Source organism: Anolis carolinensis, chromosome 4, assembly GCF_035594765.1.
Source record: "Anolis carolinensis isolate JA03-04 chromosome 4, rAnoCar3.1.pri, whole genome shotgun sequence".
Classification (NCBI taxonomy): Eukaryota; Metazoa; Chordata; class Lepidosauria; order Squamata; family Dactyloidae; genus Anolis; species Anolis carolinensis.
In genome coordinates, this window is record NC_085844.1 from 166,260,700 (window position 1) to 166,284,790 (window position 24,091).

Here is a 24,091-nt window from a genome sequence, read left to right on the forward strand (position 1 = left end):
TAACCCAGAATATCAAGGCAGAAAATCCCACAATATCTGCTTTGAACTGGGTTATCTGAGTCTACACTCAGATAAAGTGGGATTTTCTGCCTTGATATTCTGGGATATAGGGCTGTGTGGAAAGGCCCTTAGTCTGCAGCGCCTTTCATGTTCCTTGATTCGTGTTTGGGCTGGAGACGATTCGAATTGGTTTCCAGCTTCTATTATGGATATGAGACGCCCCTATCAGTCCTCCCAACGCCAGAGGTCGCTCTATCTCCCTGCCCCTTTCCCGCCACGGCCGCTTTATAGCCGCCTAACAAAATGCCTGATTGACATAGGCTTACTCTGCGCCAACTTCCCCTCTCTCTGTTTATATCTGCCTTGGGCTTTCCAGGCCCAGAGGATCCGCGAGCGATCGAGCATTTGCCGAGGAGAGTTGAAAGAAGTCGGTAACCGCGCTCTGAGGAACAGGCGGAGGAAGGGACAGGCCCAACGGAAGCAGGACCCCGGAGGCCCTCGCTCGTCGCCACCGAGGCCCAGCCGTCGCCGCCAGAGGGACGCGTCCGGACCGTTTCTCGGCGGCCAAGATGTCGACAAAGAATTTCCGCGTCAGCGACGGAGACTGGATCTGCCCGGACAAAAAGTGAGCGGCGGGAGGAGGCGGGGAGGCCAGGGCCCGGTCTTGAACGAGAGACTGAGACACACACACAAACAGGCTCTGGGAAGCGGACTGGGCCTCGCTTCGTCCCCTCTCCCTTGGTTTGCCCGAGGGAAGGAGAGGGTTCCGCTGGTTTTGCCTATTTCTTTTTCCCCAGAGAAAGGGGTTCTTCAGGCGGCCTTTTCAGTCAGGGAGGACGAGCCCCTCACCGCTGCTACCCCGGCCTCTTTCCCCGCAGGGTCTTGCACATCAATATCTCGCGGGATTGACCTCTTGTCTTTTCTTCTACGTGCGGTTTGGCACCACTTTATCCAACCATGGTCCAATGCTATGGAATCCGGGGAGTTGTAGTTTAGTTGGGCACCAGCACTCTTTGGCGGAGAAGGAAAAAGAAAGGCCTTGTCAAACTACAACCCCCAGAGTTCCATAGCATTGAGCCCTGGCAACTGAGGCGGTGCCAAACTGCGTCCATTCTATCTACAGCAGGCATCGGCAAACTTGGGCCCTCCAGCTGTTTTGGACTTCAACTCCCACAATTCCTAACAGCCTCAGGCCCTTCCTTTTTCCTCTCAGCCGCTTAAGGGCCTGAAGTCCAAAACACCTGGAAGGCCGACGTTTGCCCAGGCCTGATTTACAATGTACATCAAGCATCCTCCAACTGCGGCCCTACAGCTGTTTGGGCCTCCCAACTCCCAGAATTCCTAACCATTGAACAAGCTGGATAGTGAGTGTGTTATCGAATACCTTTTTTTTCTCATCAGAACAAATTTGGTGAAGAGGTGTTGCCTTCCAAGTACTCCTAGGAAGCTAATGCATCTCCTTTGATTTCCACATTTGCTTGCCCTTGAGCTCAAAAGTGAAACATGCATTGCATGCTAGCATTTGTGGCTCTCTTTGCTTGATACTTCATTTAGGAAAAAGCAAATACAATATCATTTAGCAAAAAGGATCCACACCAAGGTCAATAAGACATGGCTATTTAAGCACACCTTTGGGGATTAATAGGACCCATAAGTATGACGGAATCTGTCTTAAGAACAGCAAAAGCAATTGATTCAATCTTTACAAAGCTCAGCTGGTGCTAGACTTTTGATACTTTGATATGTTTTAATTGTTTGAGAGACTATTTTAATTGATATGTATATGTTTTTATATGTTTTAATACTGTCTTTTAATGATATTGTTATTGTCTGAATCTGGCATTGAATGATTGCCATAGTCTAAACTGACCTTAGTCTCCCTTTGGGGTGGGGTATAAGTACAGTAAATAAATAAATAAATAAATAAATAAAATTATATTGTTGCACATTACAGTCAGTCCTCTGCAATGGTGCGTTTGACTTTTGAAGATTTGAATAGGAATCTCTAAGATCAATATCACACTAGAGCTGAGAGAATAGGCAGAGTATGCATGCATGCCATCTGAAATCCTGTGGCTGCCTCCAGCAGAATTCCGGGGGTTGTAGTTTCGGGGAGGGGGCCTTAAAATGCCCAACCATAAAAGTCCTGGGTCTCACTAAACTACAAGCCCAAGAATTCTGCAGGAGACAGCCACAGAGGATTTCTAGATCCAGTTTGTTTTGGTTTCGTTGATTACCAAAATGCCTTCGACTCAGTTGAGATAAAAGTGCTATCCTTAATTCTCTCCAGGATAATACAAAGCATAAAGGAACATCGTACTTACACTTAGATTCCATCTCCAAGATGTTGCTTTATCAAAATACAGCTATTCCAAAATACAAAATATAAGAATTCTTTATCCAAAATGCTTGGGACAAGACATGTTTGGGGCCTTCTTTGAATTTTGGGAGTCCTCTATTTGCATAGGTAAAGGTTTTCCCCTGACATTAAGTCTAGTCGTGTCCAACTCTAGGGGTTGGTGCCCATCTCCATTTCTAAGCTGAGGAGCTGGCATTGTCCATAGACACTGCCAAGGTCATGTGGCTAGCATAACTGCATGGAACGCCATTACCTTCTTGCCAGAGCGATACCTATTGATCTACTCACATTTGCCTGTTTTCGAACTGCTAGGTTGGCAGAAGCTGGGACTAACAGTGGGAGCTCACCTTGCATCCCGGATTTGAATTGCCAACCTTTCAGTCAGCAAGCTAAACAGCTCACCAGTTTAATCTGCTGTGCCATCGGAGGCTCCTTTGCATTTACATACATAATTAGAAATGGGACCCAAATCTAAACACAAAATTCATTTACATTTCTTATATATTTTATACACATACGTTGAAGGTACTTTAATCCAATATTTTTAATAATTTTGTGCATGAAGCAAAGTTTTGGTATACTCTGCCTTCAGAAAGCAAAGGTGATTATTAGCTCAGCTTCCCTTGTGGACATTTGTGGATTTTGGAATTCTAGAAAAGGGATGCTCAACCTGAACACATATAGCCTGAAGATAATTTTATATAATACTATCAGAAAGCAAAAGTGTCATTATTTGAGCTACATGCTTGAACAGTTTTGAATTTTGGAGTATTTTGGGTTCCCTATTAAAAGATGTTCCACCGGTACTAAAATGTCTTTTTACAGTAGTTTGCATTTTGTTTTAATAATGATTTCTTTCCAAAGATTACAGTCATGTAGTTTTGCAGTTTTTGATTACTTGTTGTTTTCTTTCAGTGACTTGTTCCTTGATAGTGAGAAAAAATGATATCCTGGAAATGAATCTAGATTTGAAATGAGAAGCCTGAATTAAAATGCTTAGGACATTGTTGTTAACAGAAATATTATCAACTCATGTTTGCTTTGTAGGTGTGGAAATGTTAACTTTGCTAGAAGAACCAGCTGCAACAGATGTGGGCGGGGTAAGTATCCAAAATACATTGTTTTTGAAGGAGGGAGGTATTGGAAACGTAAACTCTATAAGCATTTTTTGTTTACAAATAAGCATTTCCAAAGAAAAAGAAAATTCACACTAAGGGAATGGGGTGAGGGATATAAGCAATTTTTAAAAGTGTTGTTTGTTTAATTTCTTTCAGAAAAAACCACAGAAGCCAAGATGATGAAAGCAGGAGGGACTGAAATAGGGAAAACTCTTGCTGAAAAGAGCCGTGGTCTTTTCAGTGCTAATGACTGGCAGTGCAAAACGTAAGTTGATAGTGAAAGTCCATATGATTTTTATTTGAGAAGTTCTATAATGCATAGTTTTTTTTTCAGCTGACACTTCAACTCCCTCTTTATTATTTAAATGTTTGTCTCCCATAGGTCATATAGTCTATTCCTATGTATGCTTTGTCAGAACATGAGGAAAATCCAGTTGTTGGTCCCAAGTAGAGTACATTCCTTAAATCAGTGGAACTATTGTACTTACATGATGACTTACAAGCAAATACTGAGTTTGGATTAACAGTTGGCCCAGTGAGGTTGAAGGGACTTAGTTGAAAATAATAAATGTCTCAGTTTCATTTTAGGTTCTTGGTTCTTTCATTTTTAATCATCCTTTGCAACTCATTTTGGGAAATAAAAAGACTTCATACTGCCTGAGTTAAAAAGTAGTATTAGTAGTATAAATACCATAAATAAATACGTAGTACTATTTCCTACCTTTCAGCTTGATGAACAACGAAATGAAATTGTGTTGGATTTCATTTGCTTTTTCTCCTTTGTTTTTGCTGACATAACGTCAGAGTAAAGAGGATGATTTTGTCAAGCTCTTTGTACAAAACAAGTTTTATATCAACATACCTACTACAGCAGGGCTTTCCAAACTTTTCATGTTGGTGACACGCTTTTTAGAAATGCATTCTTTTGCAACAAATTCATTCAGTTTTGTAAGCAATTGGAGGAGGGGGGTTAAACCAACCCCTTATAAGTTTCATGCAATGTATGTATTTAGAAATGTATCAATTTTCATGGTAGTTACTGCACACTGGTGGCACAGTGCGTTAAAGTGCTGAGCTGCTGAATTTGCGGACCAAAAGGTACCAGGTTCAAATCCCGGGAGCGGAATGAGCTCCCGCTGTTAGCCCCAGCTCCTGCCAACTTAGCAGTTCGAAAACATGCAGTTGTGAGTAGATCAATAGGCACCGCTCTGGCGGGAAGGTAATGGCGCTCCATGCAGTCATGCCGGCCACATGACCTTGGAGGTGTCAACAGACAACGCCAGCTCTTCGGCTTAGAAATGGAGATGAGCACCAACCCTCAGAGTCGGTCAGGACTGGACTTAACGTCAGGGGAAAACATTTACCTTACTGCAACTCAATCAACAAATTAGAAAATTTATAACAGTACCTACACTCAATTAACAGCAGCATTCCACATTTAAAGTGATTAGACCTCTCCGGAGTTTTTAAAACAGAGGCTGGATGGTGCTTTGATTATGTCTTCCTGCCTGGCTGAAGGAAGTTGGGTTGGATGCCCAATGGGGGTCCCTGAAGTCTCCTTCTCTGGAGGTTTTTGAACTGAGGCTGGATGGCTGTCTGTTGGGAGGGCTTTGACTGTCTTCCTGCCTGGCTAAAGAGAGTTGGGCTGGATGCCCTTTGAGGGTCTCCTCTTCCTCCTCTTGGCTCTGCTCCTCCTCTCCCCCTAACCGTGAGTGAGACCACTGCTTGAGGCAAGGCGGAGAGCTGAGGATGACAAAGAGGAGGAGGAGGATGGCGGCCAATGCAGGGCCCCGGGCTTGGTGGTGTCTGAGTAGTTGTTCCTGCTAGTGCTTTCTGAGTAGTTGTTCCTACTGTTGTTCCTGTTGTTGTTTCTGAGTAGTTGTTCCTGCTGTTGTTCCTGCTAGTGCTTTCTTGGGTGGCCAATGCGTGCCTTAGCTATTGAGGGTGGAAGGGATCTTTTTTTTTCTGCAACACACTAGCAGACAAGAACTGACACACCAATGTGTCATGACACACAGTTTGGAGAGTTCTGTACTACAGTATAAGAAAACTGCACTGATGTCAATTACCTATTTTTGGAGAGGCTTTTTGGAGGGAAAAACAGTGCTCACTATTCTCTATGCATAATGCTGATTAACTGTTATTCTCACTGTTAAACATTGATTTGAAATGTTTCTGGTGTTTTACTTATTTAATGTTTAGATTTTAAATTTCTGAGCAAGTATGATTTTCTATATTTAATGAGAGTTTTTTTTCCTTCCTAAAGATGTGGTAATGTTAATTGGGCCAGGAGATCAGAATGCAATATGTGCAACACTCCAAAATATGCTAAACTGGAGGAAAGAACAGGTAATGTTTCTAAGTTATGTAAAAACATGTTTCAAAAATTACAGTGCTCGAAATCTTGTTTCCTTTTTGTGTGAGCTGTCTATTTAATAAAGTCTTGTAGACATTCTAATATGGAGTTTGAGGATTCTTTTGATACAGAAGCTAAAAGTTCAATCGATTTCAGATTGTCTGGTTTTGTTGAAGAGCTCTAGATTATTACAATCATGAGTCAGTTTTCTGAGGAATTCATATTCTGACAATACTGGGCTTTTTAAGGAGGTACATAGAATTGACAAGAAAGCTAAACATTCTTAAAAGGCTCCCTTTTGCAGGAATTGAAAAAGCATACCGCTTCAAAGAGGAGCCATTTGCTCTTAAGAGCTAAATAAAAAAGATTTTTTGTCATGTATATAAGATATCGCTAATCTTGGTTGCATATTAGATCATGGAAGTCAAAGTAGTGCCCTCCTGTTATTACTGACAATACCAGGGCTTCTGTGAGTCTTAGAGTCGTTTTTAGGGAATGCTTAGAAGCAACAAGGAAAAGGATAATGAGCTTCCATCCTCTGACCTCTGTAAGCAGATGTTTGTTTGTAACATATTGTTTGACTATATTCTAATTTCATCGTGAAAGTTGCACTAGTCTCATGTACCCCATTAAACTAATCAATCAACAATTCCATTATCTATATTTCTCCTCAGGTTTGACTAGAACCTTTAGAAAATTGTGGTTTTAAAAGTCTTCTTTATTTTAGTGATGTATATTAAAAATATAGCAGATTCAATCCAGAGCACACTCACTTAGATAAATTGGATTTAAGTTAGTGATCTGAATGCCTAATAAGATTAATGAATTATGTGGACCTTCTCTACTGCATAAGTAGATTCAACTCAGTAGGTTGTGAGTTTAGAATATAGGAATTTACCTCTTAAGATTTTTGGAAATATCTCTTTGCAGGGTATGGTGGAGGCTTTAATGAAAGAGAGAATGTTGAGTATATAGAACGTGAAGAGTCAGATGGGGAATATGATGAGGTAGGTGCTGTGTACCTTATGAACAGGTGATTGTGAAGTCTGCTTTGGTGGGAAAACTGAGTATAACAGTTGGTTATATGTGTCTGTGTTATATTTTATTATTTTATTTACAGCATTTATATTCCGCCCTTTTCACCGCGAAGGGGACTCAGGGCGGATCACATTACACATATAGGCAAACATTCAATGCCTTTTAACATAGAACAAAGACAAGACAAACATAGGCTCCGAGCGGGCCTCGAACTCATGACCTCCTGGTCAGAGTGATTCATTGCAGCTGGTTACAGCTGGCTTGCTCTCCAGCCTGCGCCACAGCCCGAGCTGTATATGCTACATTTTGTAGGAAGTCAGTGTCTTCCTTAATAACAATGAAAACAAAAGTGCAGGAAATAAATGACTGGGATTCCAGGTTGCATCCTTTCACCAACAAAACTCAGATTTATCATTTGTACCAATAGGTCATTTTGGCAGTCTAAATCCTTTTGGTAGTCACAACACGAGTGGATGCAGAGATTAATAACTTGATAAATCAGCACATATGTAAGTTCCATTAATTCAGATAGGCTAATCAGGGCTAACAGTTGTTTTACACATGGTTTTGCCAAAATCAGAAAACCTGGCTTTAAAGTATATTCAGAGGAGTTACAATACATCTATTGTTTGTGTGAATAATAGAAGTACTGAAGAACAAATAAGTTACTGAGATCAAGTTTTTTCCTGCATACACTTATACTTTTGATGTGGTTTATATATTAGGTATACTGTGTAACTGTATAAACTTTTGACTTAGCAGTAGTTTCAAAGAGTTTTTGGGCCACCTGTCCAAACTGAAATTCACAAATGTTGCAATGTTAAATGTACATTGTTCTGAAGCCCCTTTGTTCACAATGCATACTAAGATACAATGTTTGTTGCTGAAGGCAATGTCTTGTTAGCTAATTTAGATTTTAAATCACACAAAATCCCAAACAGCATTGTATTGATATGGTATCTGAGAGCTAAAGCCCATAACATCTGGAAAACTAGAGGTTGAAAACTTTCGACATTGTATATCCTTGGTGAAAAGTAAATATTAACTACAGTAGAGTCCTGGTTATCCGAGATAAAGGGGGGGCCAATCTTGGATAACCGGAACTGCTCATATTGCCGGGAGGCCCTATTATCTCTCCCAGCAATCCGGTTTAGGGAAGCGCCCATGAGCACTGTTGCCTAGCAATGCTCACAGGTGCTTCCCAAGGGGCGAGGGCTCGCCAAGGGATATCTCCCTGGATCTCCCTTGGCCAGGCCCTTGCTGGAGGAAAGAGTTTCCTCCAGCAGTGGCCTGGCCGAGGAAATCCCTCAGCATGCTCCTCGTTTTTCGGAGGGACAGGCCCTTGCTGGATCAAGGGTCTGTTCCTCCGAGAAATACTGAGCGCACCCTGGATCTCCTCGGCCAGGCCCTTGCTGGAGGAAAGTTTCCTCCAGCAAGGGCCTGGCCGAGGGAGATCCGGAGAGACATCCCTCGGCGAGCCCTTGCCCCTTGGGAAGCACCCCGCAAGCGCTGCTGCCTAGCAGCACTCAGGTGTTTCCCAAGGGGCGAGGGCTCGGCCCAGGAAAGCCCCCCACAAGCGCTGCTGCTGCAGCAATTGCGGGGCACTTCCAGGGCACTTCCTCCTCCCTCTCCTCCTCTCGAGCTCCCTTTGCTCAAAAGAAGGAGAGGGAGGGGCGCCCCCGGCAGCGCCTCAGATAATACGACTCTTGATTAAACAGAACTCGATTAACCAGGACTCTACTGTATTACAGTTTCCTCTATTGAAACTTGAGCTGGGATACAGCTTGTAGTTGTGGGCATATAAACTATATATCTGACAATGTTTGTACTTCACTTACAGAAGTTTATTACATCAAAAAACTAAATATCTAAAGTATATCAAAACCAACCTGTAGAACTCAAGTGATTGCTATATGTGCTACTGCTTTGGATCCTGCATGAAATTATAAAGTTTTCTAATTCCATTCTCTTTTTCTGCAGAGGAATACAAAAGTAAACTCAATGTGAGAATATTCAGTTAAATTAGTGTCTGTTTGCTCTGTTTTCATAACATGTTGCCATGAGTTTAATATTCATCTGCCTCTTTATTTAGTTTGGCCGTAAAAAGAAAAAGTATAGAGGGAAGCCTGTTGGTCCTGCATCTATCCTAAAGGAAGTTGAAGATAAGGAATCCGAAGGGGAAGAAGAGGAGGATGAGGATGGAGATCTGTCTAAATATAAATTGGATGAGGTAAAGTACTCATCTGTATCACAAACTCCACTTAATTGCTTTATTGGATAAGTTCACATTCTGTGAAATTTTTTTTCTATTTAAACTGCTAATATTAGACACTGTCAGCTCACCACAGCCGCTCCTGAATGAACACACGAGACTCTCTGTGTTGTCACCAGAAACTTTTACTGTAGGAAACATGAAACATCAAAAAAGCCAAGAATGGGAGGCTCCGGCCAACCATCCTTTATATACCCTCCCCCTCATTTGAAAAGTCTCTTCCCGCTCAGCAAAACCCCGCGCAAATTCCCCGCCAAGTCCAGCAGCCGTTTCTTCTCCGAGTCCTGAGCCGCAGGTGTCTTATCAATGTCAGTGACCCTGAAACTCAGAGCCACATCCAGGCTCTAGTAGCAGGGTTCTGACATGGCGTCCTCCTCCCCTTCGTCCTGGAAGGAAAAGATTAAACACAACTATTGTTCTCCGCTGTCCAGAGTTCCTTTATACTTTTTTAACAGGCTGCAATGGAATACCGGGTGTACCTTTCCTAGGTCCTTGGGTAGCCTCAGCTCATAGGTCACTTCGTTTATTCTTTTAGCTACCCTGAACGGCCCTATATAGCGTGGAGCCAATTTTTTAGATGGGAACCCCAATTTCAGGTTTTTTGTGCTCAGCCAAACCAGATCCCCTTCGCCCAATTTGTCCCCCTCTCGGCGCCTACGATCGGCAAAGAGCTTGTACTTCTTTTGTGTTTCCCGCAATGCCTCCACCACGGTCTGCCACCCTTGCTTAATTTTGGCCGGCCATTCCTTGTCGGTCTGGCCCTCTCCTTCCTTCCACTCGGGTAGCCTGGGGAAAGGTGCCACCTCCTGTCCGTATACTATTTCGAATGGGGCACGACCTGTGGCCGAATGTACGGCCCCGTTAAAAGCCATCTCAGCAAACGGTAGAAGGTCCGCCCAATCATCCTGTCTATAATTGGTGTACATCCTCAAGAATTGGCACAGTGTTTGTTGGGTGCGTTCGACTCCCCCGTTGGTTGCGGGATGAAAAGCCGAGCTCAGGTTCCTTTCTGCTCCTAACAGCTGTAAGAATTTTCCCCAAAATTTTGCAGTAAATTGGACTCCCCGGTCGCTAATTATTTTGTCGGGACACCCATGTAGGCGATATACATGCTTCACATACAAATCAGCAAGTTTTTCAGCTGAGGGGAGTTTCGGCAGGGCCACAAAGTGTGCCTGTTTTGAGAATAGGTCCAATATTGTCCAAATGTATCTGTGGCCTCTGCTGGGGGGTAGTTCGCCTACAAAATCCATGGCCACGCATTCCCATGGCCTCATGGGCTCCACCACCTTCTGCAATAGCCCCTGGGGCTTCCCCGGTGGTGTTTTTCCCTCTGCACATAATTCACACTGCGTGACGTACCCCCTGGCGTCTTTCCTCATTCCGGGCCACCAGCATTGTTTGGCCAACAGTTTAATAGTCCTGGTGGGGCCTAGATGACCCGCACCCTTGTTATCGTGGCACTTCCTTAACATTTCTCGTCTTAAACATTCAGGAATATACAATTTCTTATTTACAAACACCAAATCCCCACACAATTCTCCCTTTTCCTTGTTAGTTTGTAACCATTTGTCCATTCCATACGCTCGCTTCAACTCTTCCTCCCATATTTCTCCTCCCCCCGTGGAAATGGCAGTACGTTTGTTTTCTTTGGCCGCTTGTGCTCGAGTTAGTACTGCCAGGCCCCACTGCTTATCTAGGAACAGGCTCCCTTCAGATTCCTGAATTCCTCCCCCGTGCTGAGGCATCCGAGAGAGAGCGTCAGCGAGTATGTTATGTTTCCCCTGGAAGAATCTGAGTCTGAAATCAAAACGGCTGAAATATTGGGCCCATCTAATTTGCTTCGCTGATAGTTTACGAGGGGATCTTAGATACTGTAAATTTCTATGATCAGTCCACACCTCAAACGGTGTTCCACTTCCTTCCAGAAAGTGTCTCCAGCACTCTAGTGCTTTTAGAATCGCTAAGGCTTCTCTCTCCCAAATCGGCCAGTTTTTTTCTGTATCGCTAAACTTTTTTGACAGATAGCCACATGGCTTCAGGTTCCCCCCCTCGTCTTTCTGCAGCAGAACTGCCCCATATGCCCGGTCTGACGCATCGCAATGTAGTACAAAGGCCTTAGACATATCAGGGTGCTGTAGGACAGGTTCCTCAGTAAAACGCTTTTTAAGGGCTTCGAAAGCTTCCTGGCATTCTATTGTCCATGTCAGTTTGGCCCCTGGGGCCTTCACTTTGGCTGTTTCTCCCCTGCCTTTAGTTTTTAACAAATCCGTTAATGGCAAAGTGAGGCGCGCAAAGTCCTTGATAAATGTTCTATAGAAGTTTGCGAACCCTAGGAAGGATTGCAGCTGCTTCCGTGTTTTGGGGGCTTCCCACCCCCTCACGTCTTCCACCTTCGCAGGGTCCATCGCCACTCCCTGGGAGGAAATCCTATACCCCAGAAAGTCTATCTGGTCCTTATTGAACTCGCACTTGGCAAGCTTCGCATACAGTTTCGCTTCCCTCAACTTTTGTAGGACTTCCCTGACTAGTTCTACGTGTTGTTCTTTAGTTCGAGACATTATCAATATGTCATCTAAAAAAATAAAGACTCCCTTGTACAATAATGGATGCAACACTTCGTTGATTAATTGCATGAACGCGGCCCCTCCCCCGCACAAACCGAAGGGGAGCACACGATAATTGAATAATCCGAATGCGCAGGAGAAGGCCGTCTTCCACCTGTCCTCTGGTTTGATCTGCAATTTATGGTAGGCCTCAATTAAGTCCAATTTAGTGAATATCTGCCCTTCCGATAACTGGGCGATCAAGTCCTTCACTAAGGGTAGGGGGTATTTATTTACAGTACTGATTGCATTTAGGCCCCTGTAGTCAATGCAGAGCCTCAGCGTTTGGTCCTTTTTCCGCCTGAACAACACAGGCGCCCCTAGAGGGGAATTTGAAGGCTCTATGAAACCCCTCGCTAGGTTTTTATCAATGTATTTTCTCAGTTCCTCCTTTTCCCTAGCTGACATCGGGTATATTTTTGCCTTGGGAAGCTCTGCTCCTGGGACTAGCTCTATTTTCACTTCAACTCTCCGCTTCGGTGGGAAATTGTCTGCTTCCTTCTCATCAAACACGTCCACAAAATCCCGATACTCTGGGGGTAATTTATCTGCCAGTTCTGCTATTCTGATAGAGTCTTCCTCCCCCCTTTTCCCTGGCTCCCTCTCAACTTCCTGGCTCCCTTCTTCCAAATTCATCCTGAAGATCATGCTCTTATCCTCCCAGTTGATTTGCGGGTTGGCCTGCCCCAGCCACGGCATGCCTAGTATAACATTATAGCTGGCTATTTGTGATATCACAAATGACACCTTTCCTTCCCAACTCCCTATCTTACACTTTACATCTTCGGCACTGTACTTAGCTAACGAATCCCGATGCTGTGGATCCGTCCAACTGCGAAAAAGCTATTGGGGATTCTAGGTTCGTTCTTTCGCATCCCAATCCCTCGGCTAATTCAGGGGAGATGATGTTCCTGGAACATCCACAATCCACAAATGCTTTGCAGGTTGCTTGTTTGCTGCCATTTTCAAGCTGAATGGGGACCACTATCATAGCTTTGTCCTGACTTACCAACCCCCCCGAGTGGTGCCTCATCGGTGGTTCTTCCTCGGCGCGTTTTCCTGCCACGGCTCTGGGTTTGGGCTGGCCTCCGCCTTCCCCTTTTCTCTGCCAGCACTCGGCAGCCCTGTGGCCCAACCGGCCGCACACGAAGCAGCCACTCCTGCTGGCGCTCACGTTCCCTGTCGGCTCCGTTCTCCTCCCGGCTGGGGTTGATCCCTCCTTCCGGCTCCCCTCTTTCATCTGCGGCCGCTGCTGTAGCCCTCCTCGGTGCCTCCTCGCCTGGGCCAGCGATGTCTCGACGCGCCCCGCCAGCTGAATCCATCCGCGCAGTGTGTCAGGCTCATCACGATGCACCGCCCAGGAGAGGATCTCCCGCCTGAGACCCTCTTTGAAGAGTTCTATCTTTGTTACTGCAGACCATTCCGGCACCTTTTCGGCGAGGCATTGGAACTCCTCCGCATACTCAGATACCGACCTCTGCCCCTGGGAGACGGTCTTCAACTTCTCCCTCGCCCGGATCTGCTCCAGTGGATCTCGGAAACGGGTCTCCAGGGCCCCCATAAAGCGTCGGAGTGACCCCAGACATGGGTCGCGCCGCGCGTGCAGCTGAACGTACCAGCTGGCCGCTCCCCTCTTCAACACTGCACCAATGGCCCGTATCCGGCTGGATTCCGTTCTAAAAGTGTGAGCATTGTCCTCCATATAGCCCCTCACCGTGGTCAGGAAAAAATCCAGTTCAGAGGACTCTCCCCCAAACTCGATCCTTAGTTCCTCTCGTCTCGGTAGGGGTCCCTGTGGTGGCAATCCCCAATTCTCCGCCCGTCGCAAGCCCCCTTGCGGACCAGTGGGCCCCGCTGCTGCTTCTCTTGGCCCTGTGCCACGCCCGGCATTCGCCAGGGGCACCAGGGTCTCAGCTGGGAGCGTAGCTGGGATTCTCGGAGGTTTTTCCCCTTCGTCGTCACTCTCCTCCACCCGCGTCAGGCTTGTTTGGGTCTTGGGCCGGGCGCCGGGCTCCTTTCGCATTTCCCTTCCCTTCGGTGCTGGGAGGTCTGCAAAGCCCTGGCTGCTTCCCACGCTCACGTCCCACATTGAGCCAGCCCGAAGTTCCCTTCCTCTCTCTGGCTCCGCCAAAAACGCCAGGCGCTCCATCGCCCTCGACATCACTGCCAGGGTGGTCTCCATCGCCGACATCCTCTCCTCCAGAAACACCATCCTTTGTGGGCCTGGGGAAGGTGAACCTTCCTCTCCTCCGGTGCTGTCTCCCCGCACCACTCCACGCCTCTGGGTTACCCCATTTGGCTGGGCATAAGCGGTGGATGACGCCAGGGCCGCCAGCTGGTGGAACTCAGCGTCCGGCTCGGGAGTGGCCCTTTCCGACCTTCCTCCTCCTGCGCCCAAGAGCTCTTCATCCTCCACTTGCATGTTACACCTCACCGCTACAGCGGGATGGTGTCCGTATTCTTGGCTTAGTGTCAGCTCACCACAGCCGCTCCTGAATGAACACACGAGACTCTCTGTGTTGTCACCAGAAACTTTTACTGTAGGAAACATGAAACATCAAAAAAGCCAAGAATGGGAGGCTCCGGCCAACCATCCTTTATATACCCTCCCCCTCATTTGAAAAGTCTCTTCCCGCTCAGCAAAACCCCGCGCAAATTCCCCGCCAAGTCCAGCAGCCGTTTCTTCTCCGAGTCCTGAGCCGCAGGTGTCTTATCAATGTCAGTGACCCTGAAACTCAGAGCCACATCCAGGCTCTAGTAGCAGGGTTCTGACAAGACACCATGGTAGAAATGCAGCTGAATCTTTGTCTTTTAGTGCAGGTTGGAGGCATCATTCAAAATGGCAGACAAAGCTTAGCTTCCCTTAAATAAACGCAGGGCCTCTGCATACAGAACTACCTTTGAAAAACCAAAATCAGCCCAGAACTATACAAAGAGGTCATCATTCAGTCACATTTTATTCAATTTGGATAAAACAGTTTCTAGCTCTTATGGTTCATTGCAAATCTTGTAAATGCATTTAATTTATAATGGTTGAATTAATAATGTTTGAATTCTGGTGCAGCTTCCAGATTAAAGCACACACAGAGATATCAGTAGAATTCTGCCCAACATAATAGTTAAATAACTAAAATAGTAGTACAAAAAGAGTTTAGGTAAATTGAATGATTTTACAATGTTGTATCACAACAGATGCTTAAAAGGAAAGAAAGATCCAGTTAAAGGTTTTTCTATTTTTTCTAAGATGAGACGTGGGGCAACTGCAATTCTCTTTGAGAGGGAAATGTTATCACCTTTATTCCTACCAAATACTGTTGCAAATGTCATGGAATTTGGAGGACAGCCTCAATTTTTTCACATATTGTACAAAAAAAGCAAACTGCTATAAAAGCACATTATTGCAAAAAAAAAAAAAACATAAGGAATATAGTGTAGAGCTGGGCTTAAACTTTTCAACTTGGGATCCCTTTGACCAGATAAATTTTTATGTGGCCCTGGTTATATATGTATATAAAATAGATATACAAACCAAACATTTACTGATAACAAATGAGCAAGGCTTGCAAACAGGCTGATTTTCCTTTTTAAGAAGTGCAGCTGAAGCATCTTCTGCAGAGCCCACTGTAAACACTGCACAACAGATTCATGTAAATGTCTAAAACGGCCACTAGGTGATCTTCACTTCACTTCACTTTATTTCTTAATTAGTCGCTCTCCACCAGAGTGCTCCGAGCGACTTACAGTTTAAAATATCATTCCACAATATAAAAAACATTCAACATAAAAACATTCAACATAAAAACAATCAACATAAAAACATTCAACCTAAAAACATTCAGCAGTGACTATTTAGCAAATTAGATCTGATTTACTTAAATGCACAACCAAACAGCCAAGTCTTGAGCGCTTTTACAAAAGGTCGCAACTCCGACATTGCTCTAACATATGGAGGCAATGATCTTCAGAATTGTGCTACGGAAAGCCCATTTGAGTCAAGACCCACAGTTTAATAAGCTGTGACATAGAGACGCTATCCGTAAGAGAATATAATCAGATAATCGGATCCCTAGTTGCTGATTGGTCTAATTAATAAATAAGAACATGCACTTTGAAAAAGAAGCAGCAATTGGCAAAGAAAGCCCCAAGGGTCATATCCTGGGAATTATGTGTTTCCTACGTGTGTATACACATACATGCAGAACTAGTTGAAATAGAAATCTTCAATTTTTGACTTTGACTTTTAGATAACTGATTTTGTTTCCTTTTGAAAAAACGGTACCTCAACTTTTGCCACGTTCATTACATTTTTTTGTTACTCATATATATTGAAGGAGAGATGGGGAGGCCCTAAGGAGGGTATTTGTGGCCATTATGTAAAAGGTAAATTAGTCTGAAAGATAGCATCTGACCTAGATCACCTAGTCAGCTTCATGACAGAATAGTATTTATTCCAATTCTCCCTAATCAAAGGCCAGCAGCTCCCACAATTGTATCCAGTTTGGTATATAGTAAGTTATTCATTTGAATGCACTATTATACTATTGAAACAAAGTCATAAATCCGTATATGAAATGTCTTCTTAGTATGTTTAAATAATTATTTGAGTCTTTTCTTTCCAGGATGAGGATGAAGAAGATGCTGATCTCTCAAAATATAATCTTGATGCTAGTGAGGAAGAAGATTCCTCCAAGAAGAAGAAAACTACAGCTAGGCGCAGTCGTTCCAAGTCTCGATCTTCTCACTCACGATCTTCATCTCGCTCATCCTCCCATTCAAGCTCAAGGTCTAGGTCCAGGTAAACGGGTACAGGTCAAGGGTAACGCCAGACAAAATGTCAGTATCTAACTTTCTTTATTTACATCTCTTTTGTGATTGATTTTTTTATTTTAGTTTTTTTACAGTTTGAGTCAATCTAATAAACCTTTCACACCAGATAGATCACATTTAAACAAATTGCAGGTGATTGTGATCACAATACATTTTGAGGTCTGTGGCAGTTAAGTGAAAGCCTTTGCTCTAGATTTTAATATTTTGTTAGTGGCTTAATAAAATATAATTCTAGTTTCTCTGATAATGTCACATGGCTAGCCACATATTGCTAATGTTTGTTACATTATTGTTGAGAGTGAGATATTGAAATGAAGCATTTGAAAGCTTCAGCTCTATTGGAAGTCATTCCATAACTATTTCATAATGGTTGTTTTTATTTTGGAGGTGGTTTGGCTGAAAATATGAAGGAAGGGTAGAACTTTATATCCCTAAGAAAACTCAGTTATACAGACAATCCTTTTGCTAGTCAAATTCTTGGTTCTCCTCATATTTTATACTTTTTATTTTATTTTGGCTTCATCTGAAGTTCTAATGTTTGCTCCATTTTGCACTGATTTTTTGGTGTAGTGTTTTTAACAAAACCGATACAACTGTTTTTCCTTCCTGGATTATACCTACCTTTGAAGCAAAATTGTATCGTAGAGATGCTTCAAGCAACAAAGGGTTTTTTATTTTGCTTTCTAGGTTTTGCGTATATTCAATAATCAAGTATATTATCTTATAATTCTGATGTCTAGTTTGCGGAACAATGCTGTCATAGCATAATAAAGTTCTACGTAATTGGATGGAGTTAACTCCTATCGAGAACAGTTGAGCTCTTCTCTCCTGCAGATATAGGAGAGGCTCCTGCTGGAAGATAGGATTAAAGGCAGTTTTTGCTGGTCCAGCCATCACTTTTCATACTGTTTCAGAGGATCTCCAAATCCTCCACAAACCTTGAGAAGCTGCAGAGAAAAATGATTTTTTTAAAAAACAAAAACAATCTTATCCTCTCTTAACTTCCTCCCTTGGCCACAGTAAGCAAAACCTAGGTGTAGCCATTAGTGGATAACTTTCTCAATACAAATATTTACATTTTGTAGAAATATGGGACCTATTTCCATGCATCTGTCCCTTTACGTATTAATCTACAAATGCTCTCTTGGATAATAGTATTGTTATTTTCTGAATAAGCTGATAGCTGCAAGCAACAAATAATCCAATGCAAAATATATCAGTGAAATGAAATTAGTTGGGTTTTTGCAAATGGTGTGGGGACAGGTTTAAAAGTAAGTATCAGTATGTAAAATCTAAGGGGCTCTGAATGTTGTTTCTGCATACTTTCCGAAATTCTTGGTTCACCTATTCTGCATACTTTTACCAGAGTCTCTTCTGTCTGCCTAAAATCAGATGTTAAATTGTTTCTATAAGCACTGTCTGCTACTGAAAGCGAAAGAAACAAGAAATAGGAATACCGGGAATAATAAATAGTGTGAACCTGAAAACATTACGCTCATATTGTATTGACAATAGCAAAAAAATCTCTTTGAAAACAAGACCATGCTGTTCCTGACTATGTAGTAAAACATTATATTTTATGTATAATGTTATAAATCATAAAATTGCAAATGAATCTAAGAATTCTGAGTGCCACCAGGAAATACTTAAATGTTTATCCTGAACTGGAATTCTGAAAAGATGTTTCTGCTGAAGTCCTGTACACACATCTGGAAGTAAATCCTACTGAACTTTGGCATTTACATCGAAGTAAACATTTTTTGAATTGGACTGCTTAGTTTTTAGTGAGGAACTAAAACAATTTTATTCTTTTTGGACAAGCAAATTATAAAGATACTCATTAAGCTATACCTCTTTACAGCGTTCTTAAACAATATGTTTATACATATAATTTTAAGAACAGTAGATAACATCAGAAGTTGGCTTCTGGCTTGTATATTCTTAAAGTGACATGCTTTCTACTTCTGAATGAATAGACCTTACCAAAATCAGATTCAGAGTAAAATATTTTATGTATATTATTATTTTAAATTAAATAATATACAGAAGAAGATGATTAAAATTCTATAACATTTAGTGAAAATTATTTGGTAAGAATCCAAAGAATGCTGAGAGCCAAAGGGGCTTAGATTTCTCTTGTGCTGCTTTTGAAATTAAAACATTTTTAAGCATCTGCTTGTGGCATGATAGGAGTAGTTATGTAATTGTGTATTAAAAATCAAATTTCTTTCATGTATTTTAAGCTATTCTTGTAATCTCACCAATAAACTCTTTGGATCCTGATCATTCACTGTTTGAAATGCAAGATCCAAGTTGTCATGCTGTAGAGAAGATATAATTCCTTCTGATTTGAACTATGAATGAAACTAAAAATTTAAATTTCCTCTGATTTGTCTTTTCCCTGGAAAAAAATATCCCATGTTGTTTCAGGTCAAGAAGCTCCTCCAGCTCAAGGTCAAGATCTCATTCCAGTTCCAGAGAACGTTCTAGATCCCGTGGGTCGAAATCAAGGTGAATTAGGTAGCAGCCTCTCTGCTTTCAGAGAGAGACAGAAAGACCACCAGAAATTGCTCTCTTTTATTCTATATATTTCATTTAATGTTCACAAATAATATGTTCACATGCAATAACAGTTGTAAAGGAAATATTAATAAATGAAATGTTTGTTAAAATATAGGAAAATGTTAGTGTAAAAATATTTAAAAGTAGTCCTTGTCTCAGAGTATAAAAAGATTGGACAGTTCAATATAATGCAAACAGGAAATTCGGTGCGTCTAGCGTTGAGACCCTTCATGGCTTGTTTTTGTGCATTTGGCCTCTGCAAAGGAAACAAAACTGGAAGTTGATGTCTGATTTTGGAAAACTTTTAAAAGTGTGAAATGAAGCCAAGGGCCCTGATCTTGAAAGCAAAAAAATGGACAACTGTGGTGTAGTTAAATCAGAGATCATAAAAAAATACCAGGTGCTGATGGCTATATTTCAGAGGAAGGAACTGACAAAACCATCTCTTAAGTATTTGAGTAAGATGTGACATCAGTATGACATTCCAGTGGTCTCTACCTAGAGGAAATTTACTCAAATACTCATACATCCTAAGCATTTTGTCTGTATGAAAATTATTGTTACCATAAGATTTTCTTAATAGTTTTAGTTAATAATTTTGTTAAACTTATCAAATGCAGCATCTCACAACTCTATCCTGGTTCACCCAGTTTTTGAACAAATGTAAAAATTTAAAAATGCACATCTGCTACTTCCTGTTGATAAGAAGCACAAAATCGATTAAGGTTTCTGAATCATGTGGTCCGTCCTAGTAAAAATGAATTGAATTGGCCTCAGTCCATGTTGTGAAACTCCTCTGAAACATGTTAAATTCCAAGTCCTTGTTAGCACAGCCGTAAGTACTTATGAACGGATCTGTTCTCAATGACTTGATTTCAATATGCATTTTAGATCATTATGCTGCTGTTACTAGTGCGCAGAATTGAGTGTGATTTATTTCTTAATAAAGATCCAGCTCCAGGTCCGTCAGGGGTTCTTCCACCCCAAGAAAGAGATCTTACTCGAGCTCTCATTCATCATCTTCCCCTGAGAGAAGCCGAAAGAGAAGCCGATCCAGATCGTCATCTGGTGATTGCAAAAAAAGGCGAATGAGATCACGGTCACCTGAAAGGTTTGGGTTTTGTAGAATAACAATGGCTGTTCTTTCAATGTTGACTGTGAGACTAGACAAAAGAGCTGAATGTTTTTAGTATTGTGTGTGTTTGGACATAGCAGGGTTTTTTTTATTTTTGTATATTTCATTCTGCTAAGCTCTTAAAACACTCATCTGCTCTCAGTTAACATTTTAATATTATATATGCTACAGATATAGCTACTTTTTTTTTCTAGAGCTCACTTTAAGAGTTCTGTATCTTTTGTGTACTGTTTTATGCAGCCACACAGATATTAAATCCAGGAAATTATATTCCGTTCACACCCTGACCCATTTATTTTAATTCTATATCTATTTTTTCCCCTGTCACAGTCCTAACAATTCAAATTTAATTCCTTTGCATGCTTTTCTCCCATTTTATCTTCCAGAAATCGCAGGTCATCGTCCGGATCTTCTCATTCTGGATCCCGCACAAGTTCCAAAAAGAAATAATATATTAAAAAACGCAAAACTTAAAAAATATAGTCCAGTGCATGAGACATTTTAAAGAAGTTGGTGTCTTACTTGGTCAGAAGAGCTAAATCCTGCTAGTAGGGAGTGCATGTTTTATGGAAAACTGCAGCTTATTTTAATTAATGAACCAAAATAGTGAAATATTTTAAGCCATAAATTGACCCCTGAAAGGTGAGTAGTGTGACTTTTTTTTCCAAAATGTGTGCCTCCCCCTTTTTCTTGGCTTGACGGGCTATAAAATGTGATGACTAAGTGAAGTCTTGTCCCAGTGCTTCCCTTACTTGCCATTTAGACAACTTATTAAACTGTAAGGAGGATGGTACAATTGGCATTAATACATGCAGGTGTAGTTCATTTTCCCTTGTCCTCTGTGCAAAGACAGTAAGAAATTATTCATTGTTACAATGAGTTTTAAAATAGAAAGTATTTTGGTGTGAAAGCTATCTTCTATTATGGTTTTTACATGAGAAAAAATGCCTTTTTAGACAAATGAGAGAATAATTTTCTGTAAGTCACATGTTATGTTTTTTGATACTGGGCAAAGGAAGAAAAGCTTACTTGTGCTGAATGTATATTTTCCTGACAACATATAACTTTCTAGTTGGTGCTTCTTATATTTTTGGTTCTTGATAGACATATCCTAAGCTAAAAAGTTAGCAGGTGGAGTATAATCACAAAGTACAATAAAGCACTGAGAACCAGGACATTCAGGATTTTTGAAACCTTTTACAGAGGAGTGGGACTGTAACATTCAAATCGGTTTGTGCAAGTCCAAAAAAAAAAAAAAAAACCCTAAATCAGACTGGCAAGCCTTTTGTTTTAGGTTTGTAAGTCTTGCAGACTGTCACAACTCTTCTAAAGTATAATACTTCACCCACGAATCATTGCAAGTAATTTTCCTTGTTAACCAATGTAAATTTATGGCTTAAAATGCTTCATAAAAATTTGTGTTACTAGCAAATATTTGTTAAATACTGACCATTTTTAAGTTCCTTTTGCTTGGGAGAAATATGTGTTATCTTCAGTGACATCCCAAGGTAAGTATGTTAAGGGAGATTAATTGTTCAAGGAAACAGTGTGTCATCACTTACTTGTATCTAACATCTTATTTGTAAAGTAAACTGCATAGAGTGACAAACGCAGTAGAAACTCTATTTTATTTTCTTCTTTTATGAGCATCTTAAATTTCTTTTGGACTGATCAAAGAGAAAACAGACTGTTTTTTTGCTGTAGAACTATTTTGGATAAACTCTGCATTAAAAAGGCCCTGCAATCCTGTATTGCTTTCCTCTTAGGTATACTTTTCTTTTGCTAAATGTAGCCTAGATTGCACAAGAACAGTTAGTCTCTTGTAACTGTGCCTCTGACTTCTTGAAAGTCTGTCTAAAATTGTGAAAAATCAGATTTGCTAGATGCTACATGTTAAAGTTAGTTATCCTTGTGGTTTATATTCCTAAGTATTGTACCTAACCAGTTTTTTAAACTTGGCAAATAATAAGCTAGAATGACTAAGGGACAATTATGGGTGTCATTTGGCTTGGATTAAAATGTACTGGTGTGTTCTATGAAAATGCAATTCTGTAGACATATGTAAATAAAGCATGCCAATCAAAGAAAATGACATTCTTCTTGTGTTTTGAGCATCTCACCTGTATAATTTCAAAATTTGAATCAATTATTTCCATTTACTTTCATAAAAGTGGCCTGAAGTAATCTGAGATTTATGTCCAAATAATGCTCAGTCATACATAATATTGTATGCTCATTGTTGTTCAAAGTTATGTGTTATAAGTTCAGTTTACCTTTATTACATTTGACCTTTGGAACTTTTGTAATAATGTGTGTAAACTTGGTGACCAGTGGTTTTCAATGTGTGGGTCCCCAGATGTTTTGGCCTTCAATTCCCAGAAATCCTAACAGCTGGTAAACTGGCTGGGATTTCTGGGAGTTGTAGGTCAAAACACCTCGGGACATACAGCTTGAGAACCACTGGTGTAGACTTTCCCATCCATAAACGTTATGAGTCTTGTTTCCAGAAGGACAGAGGTCCTGGAAAAGCCCGTGCCAAAGGGAAGGTGGTTTCTCTCAATCACCTTTCCTTGTGCATCCCCTAGCACCAACCATCTAGATCAGGAAACTGGTTTGACACCCAAGTTAGTAAAAGGGAAAGTGAACAGAAATCTCCCCCTCCTCACTATCCCTTGTTTGGCTGAATAGCCTACGTAAGTGTTTTTCACAGATAGTCTAGATCAGTCATGAGCAGACTTTTTGACAAAGGTGCCGCATTGCGCTTTAAAATTTGACAGATGGGCGGGGAACAGTGGCAAATAGATGGAGTGTTTGTATGAATATAAATTGTATGTTAAGATGCAGAAATATTTTTAAAAACATAAATGAAAGGTTTTCATGAGACATGTTGCGTCCCCATGCACTTCATTATTATGATCTATGTATGTGCTCATATCTCTTTTAAGAGATTGGCTTTAACTTCCAATTTGCTAGTATAACTGTAAGTGTTTTTACAGGTAGTCTAGATCCAGCTTGATGTGCTTTCATAACTGCATTGAAGATGAAACACCTGGAAGGGGGAATAGTGGTTTCTGATTGCTACTCTGCTGTAGAGCTGTGTGTGATCTGCCTCTCTAAGGCGTAGGCTCACAGCCTCTGAGGGCCGTATCAAATCCTTGTGAGGGCTGCATCCAACCACATGCTGTGCAGGCCTGGTTTACAGTAGCTCTAGCTAATTTTTAACACTGATTCTTCTATATTCTGGACAGTAACCAACACAGGATGTCTGCTAGTGGAATAGAATGGAAGGCCATCCCCCTTCCCTACTGTAGCTTTCTTTGTGCCCTTGAAAGCAGCTCTTGGGAAGTTGGGAAAATCTGCAGTGCTGATATTTAGACTGCTAGAGAGCTCCAGTGAACAGTAGCAGGAATAAATGTTACAACATCCAGCAGCAAAAACTGGATGTAACCATTATAAAGTAAATTTCATCTCCCACAAATGAAATTTCACAACATGATAGCAGCAGTGGCAGTGGTCAACAATAGCAGTAGATGTTCATTTTTATCTTTTTGACAGCCATGTTTTATCATCACCAACATCTGTTCTTCATACACTCATAGTTAATATATGGTGCTAATGTGAACCAGCTGAGGGAATGATTTCTGCCCGTTCTACTGTGAAATTATTTTAAAAAATATTAACAGGGCAAAAGAACCCCCCCCCCCCCACACACACACACAACTCTCATATACTTTGTAGCAAAATCAGTCTAGTTGCTTTCTTCAGCTCCAGCATATCAAAGCTCCCAGTTGTGTATCAGAACCTTAATATTGGATATT

The 24,091-nt window shown here is 41.6% G+C and overlaps 2 protein-coding genes across 2 annotated transcripts in view; one reads left to right on the forward strand and one right to left on the reverse strand.

Annotated features, from left to right (window-relative positions):
- The first annotated feature begins 308 nt into the window (after positions 1-308).
- On the forward strand, positions 309-22,362 carry zranb2 (zinc finger RANBP2-type containing 2). Its single transcript, XM_003223056.4, has 10 exons — positions 309-625; positions 3,407-3,459; positions 3,634-3,742; positions 5,744-5,826; positions 6,764-6,840; positions 8,964-9,101; positions 16,369-16,544; positions 19,007-19,087; positions 20,088-20,249; positions 20,660-22,362. Exons 1-10 carry the CDS (start codon positions 570-572, stop codon positions 20,721-20,723), a joined length of 999 nt encoding a protein of 332 aa, XP_003223104.1. The 5' UTR covers positions 309-569; the 3' UTR covers positions 20,724-22,362.
- lrrc7 (leucine rich repeat containing 7) overlaps positions 9,285-24,091 on the reverse strand; it is a 645,519-nt gene continuing 630,712 nt past the window's right edge. Inside the window, exon 26 of the mRNA XM_062978161.1 lies at positions 9,285-9,529. Within this exon, the coding sequence (XP_062834231.1) occupies positions 9,488-9,529 (42 nt within the window). The 3' untranslated portion in view covers positions 9,285-9,487. The remainder of the gene's footprint in view (positions 9,530-24,091) is intronic.

Excerpts from the sequence above, each read along its gene's own strand:
- zranb2 (XM_003223056.4), top strand. The coding sequence starts at position 570 with ATGTCGACAAAGAATTTCCGCGTCAGCGACGGAGACTGGATCTGCCCG. Across the intron at positions 3,743-5,743 it reads AATGACTGGCAGTGCAAAAC|ATGTGGTAATGTTAATTGGG; the intron begins GTAAGTTGATAG and ends TCCTTCCTAAAG. Across the intron at positions 19,088-20,087 it reads TCCCGTGGGTCGAAATCAAG|ATCCAGCTCCAGGTCCGTCA; the intron begins GTGAATTAGGTA and ends TTCTTAATAAAG.